At 41.8% G+C, this 12,823-nt stretch overlaps 1 protein-coding gene across 2 annotated transcripts in view; it reads right to left on the reverse strand.

The window, feature by feature from the left end:
• The window catches only part of trabd2b (TraB domain containing 2B), an 80,450-nt gene that overhangs the window by 10,059 nt on the left and 57,568 nt on the right, over nt 1–12,823 (reverse strand). For both annotated transcript variants that reach the window (XM_053503347.1, XM_053503345.1), the window contains exons 3-4: nt 7,133–7,279; nt 3,999–4,173 (exon numbers count right to left, since the gene is read on the reverse strand). In XM_053503347.1, coding sequence (XP_053359322.1) covers nt 3,999–4,173; nt 7,133–7,279 — 322 coding nt within the window. The remainder of the gene's footprint in view (nt 1–3,998; nt 4,174–7,132; nt 7,280–12,823) is intronic.

Below are 12,823 nucleotides of genomic sequence, written 5' to 3' on the forward strand. Positions count from 1 at the left end.
AGTCTCTCTGTCTCGATGGACAACAGCTTATCTTAGTTTATCTCCGAGATCGTCACTGATACGAGCTTTCAGTCGTGGTATATACACAGTACTGTGCAAAAGTCTTGACCCCCAAACACATTTCCTTATATTTGGCTTTCAAAGCTCCAGACTTTCCTCTCTTGATAATCTAGTCTTGAGGAATAGTTCTCCAGGCTTCCTGAAGGTCTTCGCGTATTTTCAGTCCAGTTGCTGTTCCTGCGCAGTTTGTTTGTTAACCCACACAGTTTCGGGAACCTGGAGCCTATCCCAGGAGGCTTAGGGCACCAGGCAGGGTACACCCTGGACAGGGTGCCAATCTATCACAGGGCATACACACATACACACACTACGGACAATTTGGGAACGCCTAACCTGCTAGGTAACCCACCACGCACGGGGAGAACATGCAAACTCCATGCACACAGAGACGGGAATCGAACCCGGACCCTGAAGGTGCAAGGCGACAGTGCTAACCACTACACCACCATGCCGCCTACAGTAAAGCATATAGAGAAAAATGTATACATATTTTTATACTAAATTTACTGCTATATGTTATATATTGATATCCATGTATATGATAATGTTATGAATATTATATTCATATAACATACATCATACCCTTTTTTTCCCTGAAGTGTGTATAATCTTTTTGGATGAATATATTACTTTTTTACGTAACGCCAACCAGGTTTGGACAGTTTTTATTCCTTAATATATTATTAATTAATGATATATTGGATCCAATTTTTGATAATCTGAATCATTTATGCGTGACAAATATGCAAAATAAATATAAATATAACAAAAAATCATTAGGACGCAAACACTTTTTCACAGCACTGTATATTGCCGACAAGTAATTTAGATATTTAACCTTCACAAATTTCCTTTTTTTAATTCAAGTTTTATAATAATCACTGTAATTGAATTTTGAATATTGTTCCTCCATATTGCGTGTGTAAGACTTTAAAGGATCTGCTGCCAAACATCAAAGCACACCACAGCCACGCCTGGAGGGACCAGAGCCACACCCAGAAGAACCAGAGGCACTCACGGGGGGACCAGAGCCACCCCAGTGTCACGCCCGGAGGGACCAGAGCCACGCCCAGAGGGACCAGAGCCACGCCCGGAGGGACCAGAGCCACGCCCAGAGGGACCAGAGCCACGCCCAGAGGGACCAGAGCCACGCCAGGAGGGACCAGAGCCACCCCAGTGTCGCAATGGGAACCAAATAAGGTGGTGTTATTGTTAATTTTTCAAAATGTTTTTAATGTTTGTAATCAAAGAGCAGCACACAATATGTCCTTCAAGGAAAAAAAGTCTAGACGACCACAATTTCCCAAACAACTGTTTTGTTTTGCCACGATGTACTCCACCATAATGTTTTTGCAAGAAAGTTAAACAGAGGGATAACGCTACGACACTCAAGAGACACACACGAGAACTGTGTGTACAATGATGAACAAAATGTGTGTGTGTGTGCGTGTGAAACAGAGTCTTCCAGACACTTTTTCTGCAGTTGCATTGCTCTCTCTCTCTCTCTCTCTCACTCTCACACACACTTTCTCAGACACAAACGGTCAGATCAGGTTCGAGGATCTGGAGCAGAACCGTCACTAGTACCTGTTGCATCACTTCAGACAGCATGAGCTCCATTAGAGAGGAATGATAACTGAAAAAGCAGTTCGAGTGCACACACTCACTCTCTCTCTCTCTCTCTCTTTCGCTCTCTCTCGCTTTTATCTGTGTGTTTGTGTAACTCCGGGAAGCATGGCCTGGATAGTTGTGTCCTGTTCAGTTTCTTCCTGCCAAAAGCCGAGCACACGCTACAGAACATTAGCGCATTATCCACTTTCCGAGTTGGAAGCTACGTTCTCTCTAATTTATATAATATTCAGCAGAGCGTTCAGCTATTTGAGCAGAAATACCGCATGTGGCCCACAGATCGTCTGTTCAGTACCTGCCTGGCTAGAATTAGCAGGCGGTTCCCTTATAGCAGGAATGCTAACAAGATTTAACGTTTGAATGTTAAAGATGTTAAGTTAAATGGTTAGAATTATTTGTGGTTGGGGCTGAATCCTGGTGGCAGCACATTCTTTCACATTTAGATTTAAAAAAAAAAAAAAAAAAGGAATCTTCTTCCACAGCCAGAGTCCCAGTGGATGAAAGTCTGCAGTAAAGTCAGGTGGGAGAGAGAGGTGTTTGTTCTCGTAAACTTACGTTACGTTAGAGAGAAACGATCAGCTTATGAGTTTACATGGCTAATATTCACCTCTTTAACAGATTATCAAAGGTTTGGCCCTTTGCATTCCCATCGGGTCGGTTCGGATCAGCTCAGAAGTTTATTAGTGGAGTATTAATGTCCATATGAAGACACTAACAGCACCTGAAAAACCTGTTAAACTTTACACATATTTGTGACGACAATCTGTTTTCACATTAGGACCCTGGGAACGTTTTTGAAAACACTTGATCCCAAGTCTGGTTCATTTTGATCAGTGAGAACACACTCATTCCACGCCAGAGAACCGTGCACATGTCCGCTTAAAGAGGTCACCTCGGGAACAGGGCACAGATCGTATCAGATGGGAAAGCCAATCAATAGGGAAACCAATCGCTGTTTAGATGTGACGTCATCAGTGCCACCAGTCCCCTCCGAAATCTCTAGTGTGTGTGCACATACCATTCTCATCTTCTCATTTTTGTATCATTTGATCCATCCTTATTCTGCAGGGCGTTCTTCCCTTACAACGGCGTCCATGCTAGTGTCGACCTTCATCATACAGCACAAAGCGGTGCCACTTGTAATAAGACAAAAGCAGGACATCGGCGCGACTCGGGTGGCAGCGATGACTGAAAATATCTAACACGGGAAACAAACCATTATGGAACTAAAAGAGAGAAAGTAAAAAGGCACGGAGGCAGAGGAGACCTCCAGGAGACGTCCATGTCAACTTCCAACCACAGCTCCTGAGCCAACAGCGTTTTTATTTGTATCGGATGAGAACTGGATCCCTTTGATTGCCTTGACATTTCTGTATTGTTTTATGTAACAGAACTTGTAAACCATGTGTGTGTATGCATGTGTGTGTGCCTGTGTGAGTGCGCGTGTATGAGTCTGTGTGTTTTACTGGATTTCTTTATTGCAGGGTAAAAGTTCGGCAATAAAACCTGACATCAAGTATTACAGTTATTACTGTTCAGTGTTTTTAAACAGTGTGTCCGGCGGGAGTCTCAACATTTTGATTTAGTCTTTTGATGAAAGTATTTGATGTTTTAAATCATTCAGTTATTGTTGGTTTGAATTCGATACTTTGTATAAATTTAAAAACTACCTTACGTTACATCACATGTCCACTGCACACACCATGTCACATGACCACCAGCACATGGATCACGAGGAAATCATAGAGAAGTAGAGCTGAGCAGTAAGGCAGGGGGCGGGTTTAGCTTATATGAGGTCACAATGGGGGGTCTAATTGGCTTGATTAAACCCCAGCCAAAATAAAAACAGTAATAGGTCAAAAAGCAGGGGACACTTTTTATTTAAACCTGTCTGAATGTCTAAAACTGCCTGAAAAGCGATATGTTGCATAGCAATTAACCAATTCTCCCAGTTTGCGCAGTCGTAATTATTTCTCTTTGTTTAATCGTCTTTGCACGTCATCATGCATGCACAAATATGCGTGGAAGAAAAAAGTTTCTTCTTTGTCTGATTGCCTCTGTGTGAATTGTGATTTATTATTTTATTATTATTGTTTAGTTCTCTTCAAAAAGAAAACCAATGAACATTTCTAACACACAATTAACACCAGATGCCAAGTGTTTATTCCGCTGCCAGACGCCTCAAATACCGATGCACTTCGGATATTTTCCTTGTGCTGAAGCGAGACCAGAGGACGGGGTAATGCCAGAGACGATGCGTGCGGCGGGAACGGAACCCGTTTTCTGAGAACATGCAGGTGGAAACTCACCCGCGCCGAAGGCGAAGAAGAAGCTCTGGGCGGGGCTCTTCCGAAGGAGGGCGGAGACGCGGTGCGCCATCCGCTCGTTGCGCTTGTAGATGAGCTCCTGCCGGAGGTAACTGTCGATCTGCTGCGCCGTGGAGCGCTCGTGGTCCAGCAGGGAACTGTTCAGGAAGTGAGGGAGCTGAGAGGCAGAAACAGAAGGGACGTTTTTACACTTTAGGGAGAACTAAAATACTGACTTCTGCCTTCTGATTGGTCCAGAAGGTGATGATTAAAGTTTTTATCAGTGTGCTCATTTCATTACGCTCTCGTTTCTATAGTAGCAGCTTGTTCACAGGGGGACAGTTCACATGAACAGGAACATTTGGGGAAGGAGTCTCCAGCGTCAGCGCATTGAAACAGTCAGAAGTAAAGCCGCAACCTTTTTGATTGAGAAGTCGGCGCTTTCTGGATAACAGTGTTTTTGGTTAACTGCTGGGAAAACAACTTTATAGCTGCTATAACATACATGATAATTGTTTCTTTAATGATCAACACATCAAAAATGTGATTTTTTTTATCTCGCCACTTAGTGTTGCCTGGTCATGTTTTTGTTCTTCACCAACTGAATTGAATTTGAAAGAAAAAAAGACAGAGAGGAAGACAGAGACATAGCGACGGGACAGTGAGACAGTTTCATAGTTGTGTGTTTATCTGAGAGATTCCTAACTGAGCTGTGCATTATCACAATAAAACTGGAGCACACTGGAGCAGAACGCTTGTGTATATGTGTGTGTGTGTGTATAGACAGTGACGAATGGGCTGCCATACCGTTAGCATCCAAACATCCCTTTACAGAATGTCCTCTCTCTCTTTGTTTGTTTCAGTTCAAAAGTTCATATGATCTTAAAGTTATTATGAGCGTACTGTAACTACGGGTGGCCGGTGAAAAAGGGTAATGCCGTGTAACAGCGCCAGGTTTCGTGATTCGATCTTTCATCTGATTGTGTAAAGTTCCAAAAGTTCTCCCCTGCCTCCTGGAGTGCCTCCAGGTTCTACGGCTACTGTAGGTGTTCTGGCGACACCAAATTTCCCCCCGGTCTCAGCAAGAATAGGTTTCCCTGAATTCCCATTCCCGGCGGTCCTGGAATAGACTCCAAATCTACCTACTGTAGACCCTAATCAGTGTGAGTGTGTGAGTATAAAATATGCCTCACTCATTATGGGAAAGTCAAAATTTGTACCTAGTAGCCTTATTTCTTCCTCTGCTTTTCCAGCATAATATATTTGCTAAAATTTTCTGGCTGCATTTCCAAATTCTAGGCTTGAAGTAACTTCTTTATAATATAAGTGCATTCATAGGTAATAAAGTGATGAATATATGTACAGTATAACGGTTAGTCTTTTGCCCGCGCTCTCCAAGGGGTCGCGACAGCAGGGCTTCAAATCCACACACAAAAACTTGCCACAGGTTTTACGCCAAATGCCATCTCCCTTTAAAGTGCTGTGCAAGTGTTTGCTACAGGACACTTTGATTTACTGTATTTTATTGCAAAAATGTGTTTAACCTGATTAAGCCATCTCTACCACTTGGTTGAGATATGCTATGGTACAAAAATTCATTCATTTAAAATGTATACCTTTAAAGTCTTACTCAACTTTGCGGTAGATCCGCAAATATTTTTTTATATGTTGAACTTAGCCTGATTGCATCATCTCTACCAATCGGTTGAGATGTGCTATGCTGAAAAAATCCACTAGCTATGGCTGTGTCTTTAAAATGTATGCATTTTTTACTTAAGTTGAGATTTGTAGCATAACACAAAAAATAAGGTGGATCCAACGTCCAAACAACGTGTTTTTTTTTTTGCTTGCCATTTGTAAATATATTTTTCTCCGTTTACAGTTTTTTTAAAATAGGTTTGCCGCAGTTTTCACAAGCAATTGGTACATTTTTAAAACTCTTAGTACTTATATCACAACAGATCATCAAAAGTGCACTTTTTTCAAACATTTCAGCATATTTTCAATTGTGTTAGTACAATACACATAATCACAAAATATCCTTTTCACTACACAAAATAAGTGTTTCATCTAAATAAATGTTTCGTTCACAGTAACTGCCTTTGGTAATGTTACCACAATAAAATTTTTGATTTGCATCTCTAATGATTTAGTTTAATAAATTTGTCTGTCATTTAATTCAACTGATCTTAATGGTTAATCAATGAATCATTAATTATGTTCATGGACTTGACTGATTGTTGTCTGGTCATTTGTAAGTTACAAACTGCTGCAAGAGCTTTCAATCAAGAAATGTGGAGGTGGCAGGTGTATGATCGCCATCCCGTGAGCCTGTCTGAGCATATATATATATATATATATAGAGAGAGAGAGAGAGATAGATAGATAGATAGATAGATTGATAGATAGATAGATATATGGATTTCTTTTGTCTGAACATAAGTGTAATATTTGCTGTGTAAAGTTTTACACTTCAGTTAGACTCATTCAGCACTAAGGACAATTTAAAACGCTTACCTTGTATTATTTGCTCCTGATTGAAATGATTGGTAAAAGTACTAAGTTGAAAAAAGATCTTACTGTTTTGTTTGGGTGATTAAAGCAAATGTTCTCAATGTATTTCACAATGATCATGTGTTCTAAAAAACAAAGATTAAGTTCAATGAAAATATGTGCAAATAAAAAAGAAAAAAAAAAACTGTAACATAAAGCAACATCTCAACCATTTGCAAGAGACATAAATTTGCCTCTGTAAGAAAACCTGATTGTTGTTATTACTGCCCCAAGGAACAAATAAAAAAAAAAACTCCCCCTTGATTATGAACACTTATGTAATTATGAACATAATTACATAAGTATGAACTAAAGTCTTTGTATAAAGTTCACTTTTCAAAATGAAAAGGCCAATGCTGTTATTGTTGACTTGACTGGTTTCTTTCAGCTCTGTTGGTACAGGAAGGTTGATTGGCTGTGTTTATTATTAGTGATGTATTAAACAAGTCACTGTAGAACTGATTACGTTAGTTAGCACATGAGTGAACTGTGTTGTAGAAAATGTTAGATATCAAATATGAGTGTGTGTGTGTGTGTGTGTGTGTGTGTGTGTGTGTGTGTGTGTGTGTGTGTGTGTGTGATACCTGTGAGGTGTCCTGGTTGAAAATAATGGAGCTGAGGTCTCCACAGTTGTAGTGTGAGATGAGATCCTCAGTAGTGAAGGGACCCTGAACACTTCCCTCGCGGACATCTTCAAGCTGCCGCAGCGTCTGATTCAGTGCAAACAGAACCTGCACACACACGCACACACACACACACATTAATACAGTACAACCAGGAAGGTTGTGTTCATCTAAGATTCATCAGATGGTTTAATGTTAAAGTGATTTATTTGGAATTATTAATCTAATCTGCAGATGAATTGAATTGATTTTGGCTTTAATCCAAACAGCCTCAATGTCACAGCAAGGGCAAAAAGTCTAAAATACGTCTTCTGTAATAACTCCTTTTCTTTATTCAGTGTATTTAATTATATTGCAGACGTTTTTTTTGGAAGTAGTGTCATTGAGTTGTTTTAAACTCTCTCTCACTCTTCCACACACACTTTCTCTCTCTCTCACACACACACACACACACACACACACACTTGACCAAAATTTATGTGCCTCATTAAAAAAAAGTATAAACCCTCTTCACAGAGGATTTATAGGCAGAGTAAGCATTAGCACTAACACACTCAATATTACACACACACACACACACACACACACACACACATATACACACACAGAGAGCAACTGGTGGTGGTATTGGTGGAAGTGCTTGTACTGATGGTGTTTGTAGTGGTAGTGCTGGTGGTGGTTGTGGGGCTGGTAATAGTGGGGATAGTGGTGATTATTGTTGTTGTGGTGATGGTGATATGGGTGGTGGGTGTGGTAATTTGTGGTGGCGGTAGGGTTTGTGGTATTGGTGGTGGTTGTAATGGTAGTGGTGGGAGTGTTGGTAGTAGTAGTGGTGGTACTGGTGGTTGTGATAATTGAAGCTATTGTTGGTAGTGGTTGTTGTAATGGTAGTCATGATGTTAGTGTTGGTAGTGGTAGTGGTTGTGCTAATGGTGGTTGGCACTGGTGGTCGTGGTAATGGTGGTGGTGGTACTGTTGGTGGTGTTAGTGGTGGTACTGATGGTTGCTGTAAATGGTTGTGGTGGCGCTGGTAGTGATATTGGTGGTACTGGTGGTTGCGGTGGTGGTAGTGGTAGTATTGGTGGTGGTAGTGTTGGCACTGGTGGTTGTGGTAATGGTGGTGGTGGTTGCGGTGGTGGTAGTGGTAGTATTGGTGGTGGTAGTGTTGACACTGGTGGTTGTGGTAATGGTGGTGGTAGTGTTGATGGTGTTAGTGGTGGTACTGATGGTTGCTGTAAATGCTTGTGGTGGTACTGGTAGTGATATTGGTGGTACTGGTGGTTGCGGTGGTGGTAGTGGTAGTATTGGTGGTGGTAGTGTTGACACTGGTAGTTGTGGTAATGGTGGTGGGGGTGGTAGTGTTGGTACTGGTGGTTGTGGTAATGGTGGTGGAGTGGTGGTAGTGTTGGTGGTGTTAGTGGTGGTACTGATGGTTGCTGTAAATGGTTGTGGTGGCGCCGGTAATGATATTGGTGGCACTGATGGTTGTGGTGGTCATTGTGGTAGTGTTGGCACTGGTGGTTGTGGTAATGGTGGTGGTAGTGGCGGTACTGATGGTTGCTGTAAATAGTTGTGGTGGCGCTGATAGTGATATTGGTGGTACTGGTGGTTGCGGTGGTCGTTGTGGTAGTGTTGGCACTAGTGGTTGTGGTAATGGTGGTGGTAGTGTTGGTGGTGTTAGTGGTGGTACTGATGGTTGCTGTAAATTGTTGTGATGCGCTGGTAGTGAAATTGGTGGTACTGGTGGTTGCGGTGGTGGTAGTGGTAGTATTGGTGGTGGTGGTGGTAGTGGTGGGAGTGTTGTCAGTGTAATCAGCTAGACTCACATCTACTGTAATCTGTTCTATTCTGATCGAATCTACTTTATTTTGTTCATATAAAACACACTATGCTCTAGTGCACTGACATCCTTGTGTGGGAGTTTACAGAAGAAAGAAAGCTTGCATGTGGGTGGAAGTGTGTTGTTTTCCTCTGTTGCATGTGTGTGTGTGTATGTGTATGTGTATGCAGTTTGAGGTGGGAGGTAAAGGGGATTGTTTATTTTATGACACACATTTGAGGGATTCCTAAGTCTAATCCCGAGTCTGCCAGACCCACAATACCAAAATAAGCCTCGCGCAAACCACCAGAAGACGTTCAAGATACAAAAGAGTCAAGAATCAAAGAAGTTTGTTAATCCCAGAGGGAAACTTCTTAGCCTTGTTACGCTTGCACACTGTTTGAAATAAATAAATAAATAAATAAGGGAAGAAAGAAAACACAGCAACACAATTACAATTACAGAAAAATCTAGGGGGGAATAAATTTTAAACTATAAAAGTGCGGATCACAGTTTCCAGCTGGCGTTACACAGCGGCGTCACGTGGGGCAAAAAAGGAATGATGGATGTTGTGTATGATCGTAGCCAAGGGTTGAGTGTGAGAAATTAGACTAATTACAGTATAGGTTCTTCTTCATCATCTCTCTCTCTCTCTCTCTCTCTTCTTGCCCTTTTCTTGCCCTGCTATTCCCTCCAACCCCCCCCCCTGCCATCACACCCCTCCTCCCCCTGCTGGCTTCATCACCATCAATATCGCGTGTGTTGTTTTATTGACTCCTTTCTTCTCCAACTCTGTTGTTGAGCTGTGCTAGAGCGTCGGTGCAGATGTGGACGGCGTAAACCAGGTGGCATCGCGCCACGCTTTTTCATTTCACACGCAGAGCTGTTAACCCTTTCACCATCCTTTCATTCCTGCTCACTTAATAGCCATTAATGCTAAAAACATCTCACTCCTTTTTCTTACCCTTCTCAAAATCTCCCCTTCCATATTAGCTATAGTAATAGACACTAAAACATGAATAAAGAAAGGAAGGTCTTTATTAAAGTGGCACTGTGGTGGCGGAGTGGTTAGCACTGTCGCCTCGCACCTCCAAGGTCCGGGTTCGGTTCCTGCTTTGGGGTCTTCGTGTGCATGGAGTTTGCATGTTCTCCCGGTGCTTGGTGGGTTTCCTCCAACAGCCCAAAGACATGCAGATTACGCTAACGGCATCCCCTAATTTCTTCCGGTCCAGGGTGTACCCCGCCCCATGCGCTAAATCTCCTGGGATAGGCCCCCCTCGACCCTGAATACAGGATAAAGCGGTATAGATGATAAGTGAGTGAGAGTGAGTGAGGTCTTTATTAAAAAAAATATACAATTTATTTTTTTTATTGGCACAAATAGTTTCTTTTAGAGAGTAAAGAGAATATATATCTTCAATAAAAATGAATAGGCATAGATCATGTCTCTCCAGGGTGTCACAAAAAAATGCCGATGTGGCCCATTTTCTCTCTCTCTCTCTCTTTCTCTCTCTCTAATGTCCTGTTCAGGATGTGTGAGCTCACTCCAGCACGAAATGCTTATGATCACCGCTGTCTCCTTCAATTTCCCATAATCCTCCAGCACATTCGGAATGGGACATGAGATGAAACAAGGGCTAGCCTGTCTCCTCTGGGAACGTTTCAGACCTCGTGTCTGCGCTCGCATACTTTCCCTGACTCTCCTTTTTTTTCCCCCTCACTCACCTCCATGAAGCCGTAAAGCCGAAGCTGAAATTGTAAAAAGTGCATTTCCAACTGCACTCCACTGCCAGGGATTTTTACAGGGTGCTGGAATGTGGGTTTGACTCGCTGGAGGTGAGCGATGTTTGCATCTGATAGGGGTTTGGCACGCTGAAGCGTCAAGCACGTCTCAGGCGAGGCCGCTGCCCAAAACGTACAACTCTAAAGCGTTCTCTGTGGCCTCGGTTTCATCCTGACACATCCTCGCCACTGCACCTTGGCCGAGTCGGTTTCTTTCTTGATAGATTTCGGATGTGTCTTGATGTCTCGGTTCATTTTTTTTTTCATTTCAGGTCATGACGGATTTACTGGCTTGACCATAACACAGTAGTCAAAATACAAGGGTGAGTCAAAAATGATCCGCACTCCGGTTAATCGCCGACCGAGAAAAAGTCAACAAAAAAATGGAAAATTCATCAATGCTTACAGTTTTCTGAGATTCTCGAGGGCCAGAAGTATTGGAACATCAGAGAAAATAAGGTTTATCCATCAACATTGCTCGTTACAGTGAGACACTTATTGAAGAGCTGAAGCCTAAACTTCAGATTCAACGCGGAGGACTGATATCCGAGGGCGCACACTTCTTCCCACATTGTCGACACCCTCCACACACTTCATACTAAGATGCTAAGGCTTAATGGATAATATTTGACTCACCCTTATACGACAAAGAATTCAAATGGGAATTTTAAGCAGGAAAATATAAAATCCTTATCTTTTAAATATTTTAAAATTTCTATTTATTTAAGCTTTTATTTGTATATCTGTACCCCTTTCCAGTGTGGTCAGCACTGTCGCCTTGCACCTCTAGGGTCCGGGTTCGATTCCCCGGCCAGGCTCGATTCCCGTCTCTGTGTGCATGAAGTTTGCATGTTCTCCCCGTGCTTTGTGGGTTTCCTCTGGGTACTCCAGTTTCCTCCCACAGTCCAAAGACATGTACATTAGGCTAATTGGCGTTCACAAATTGCTCATCGTGTGTGAGTGTATGTGTGTGTGTGTGTGTGTGTGCCCTGCGTTGGATTGGTACCCTGTCCAGGGTGAGTCGGCAATTAGGGCTGCAACCAGCAATCAGTGAACTGAGTCAGCCTTGGAACCGATCCAAACAAGATCAAGGTCACAGCAAGGTCAAATGTCAATAATAATCATTCTATAATAAGCAGCTTCCTGCGTGTTTAAAGTATATTTACAAATGGAATACAAACGAACTAGAATAATTAGAGGTGGAGGAATCCCCGTCCACACACTGCTGGCATCGAGCTCTACATGAACCCTATCACGCTGGAAAACATCAGAAAATCTCTGAAAAGCTTCGACACTTCCTCGACCGCAGCTATATCGCATTTACAGGCCGTCCCCAGGTTACGACTAAGATCCGTTCCCAAGTCTTGTCCTCAAGTCAGAGTTGTAGGGACGTCAGGACAGGTACATATGGTTTGCATTTCATGTCATTTTGTCAAATTTTTGTCTTAGTATATCATTGCTATCTGAAGCATGATGTACTGATGAGTATGATGATCAAAACATCTGTCCAAAAACAAACTTAAAAACAAAAGAAAATCAAACGCTGTATTTAGATCCAGGTAGAATCAGAAATTTAAATGTATCTTTTATTAGTGAATTCTTTAATCCTTTAAATGCATGTACACGGACGCTTGGGAATAAAAGTGGACATGTTTTTTTAAAATAAAGGATTCCAGTAGCATACAAAACCACTCCCCGAGTACGCTAAAAAAACAACTTAAAATTAATAATACAGGAAAAAATTTTCTACAGAGCGATTTGTTATTTTGTTTTCGGTTTTGTTATTATGTTTTTAAATTTGTTTATTTTGTTTTTTAATTTGTTAACTTATTTTCGGTTCCGTTATTTTGTTTTTAGTTTTGTTATTTTGTTTTGCACTTTTTGTTTTTGTTATTTGGATTTGCACTTCTCGGCCAGTGTACCTAACACACACTTCTTGCAATTGTTTAAGCTTTCTGTACCGTTTATCAGAAAACACTCCAGGACTATAACAAGGTTGTCTTTATTAACCTGACTGTTGTCAGCCACAGTCACGGCAAACACAAAAAACT

Source organism: Clarias gariepinus, chromosome 9, assembly GCF_024256425.1.
Source record: "Clarias gariepinus isolate MV-2021 ecotype Netherlands chromosome 9, CGAR_prim_01v2, whole genome shotgun sequence".
Classification (NCBI taxonomy): Eukaryota; Metazoa; Chordata; class Actinopteri; order Siluriformes; family Clariidae; genus Clarias; species Clarias gariepinus.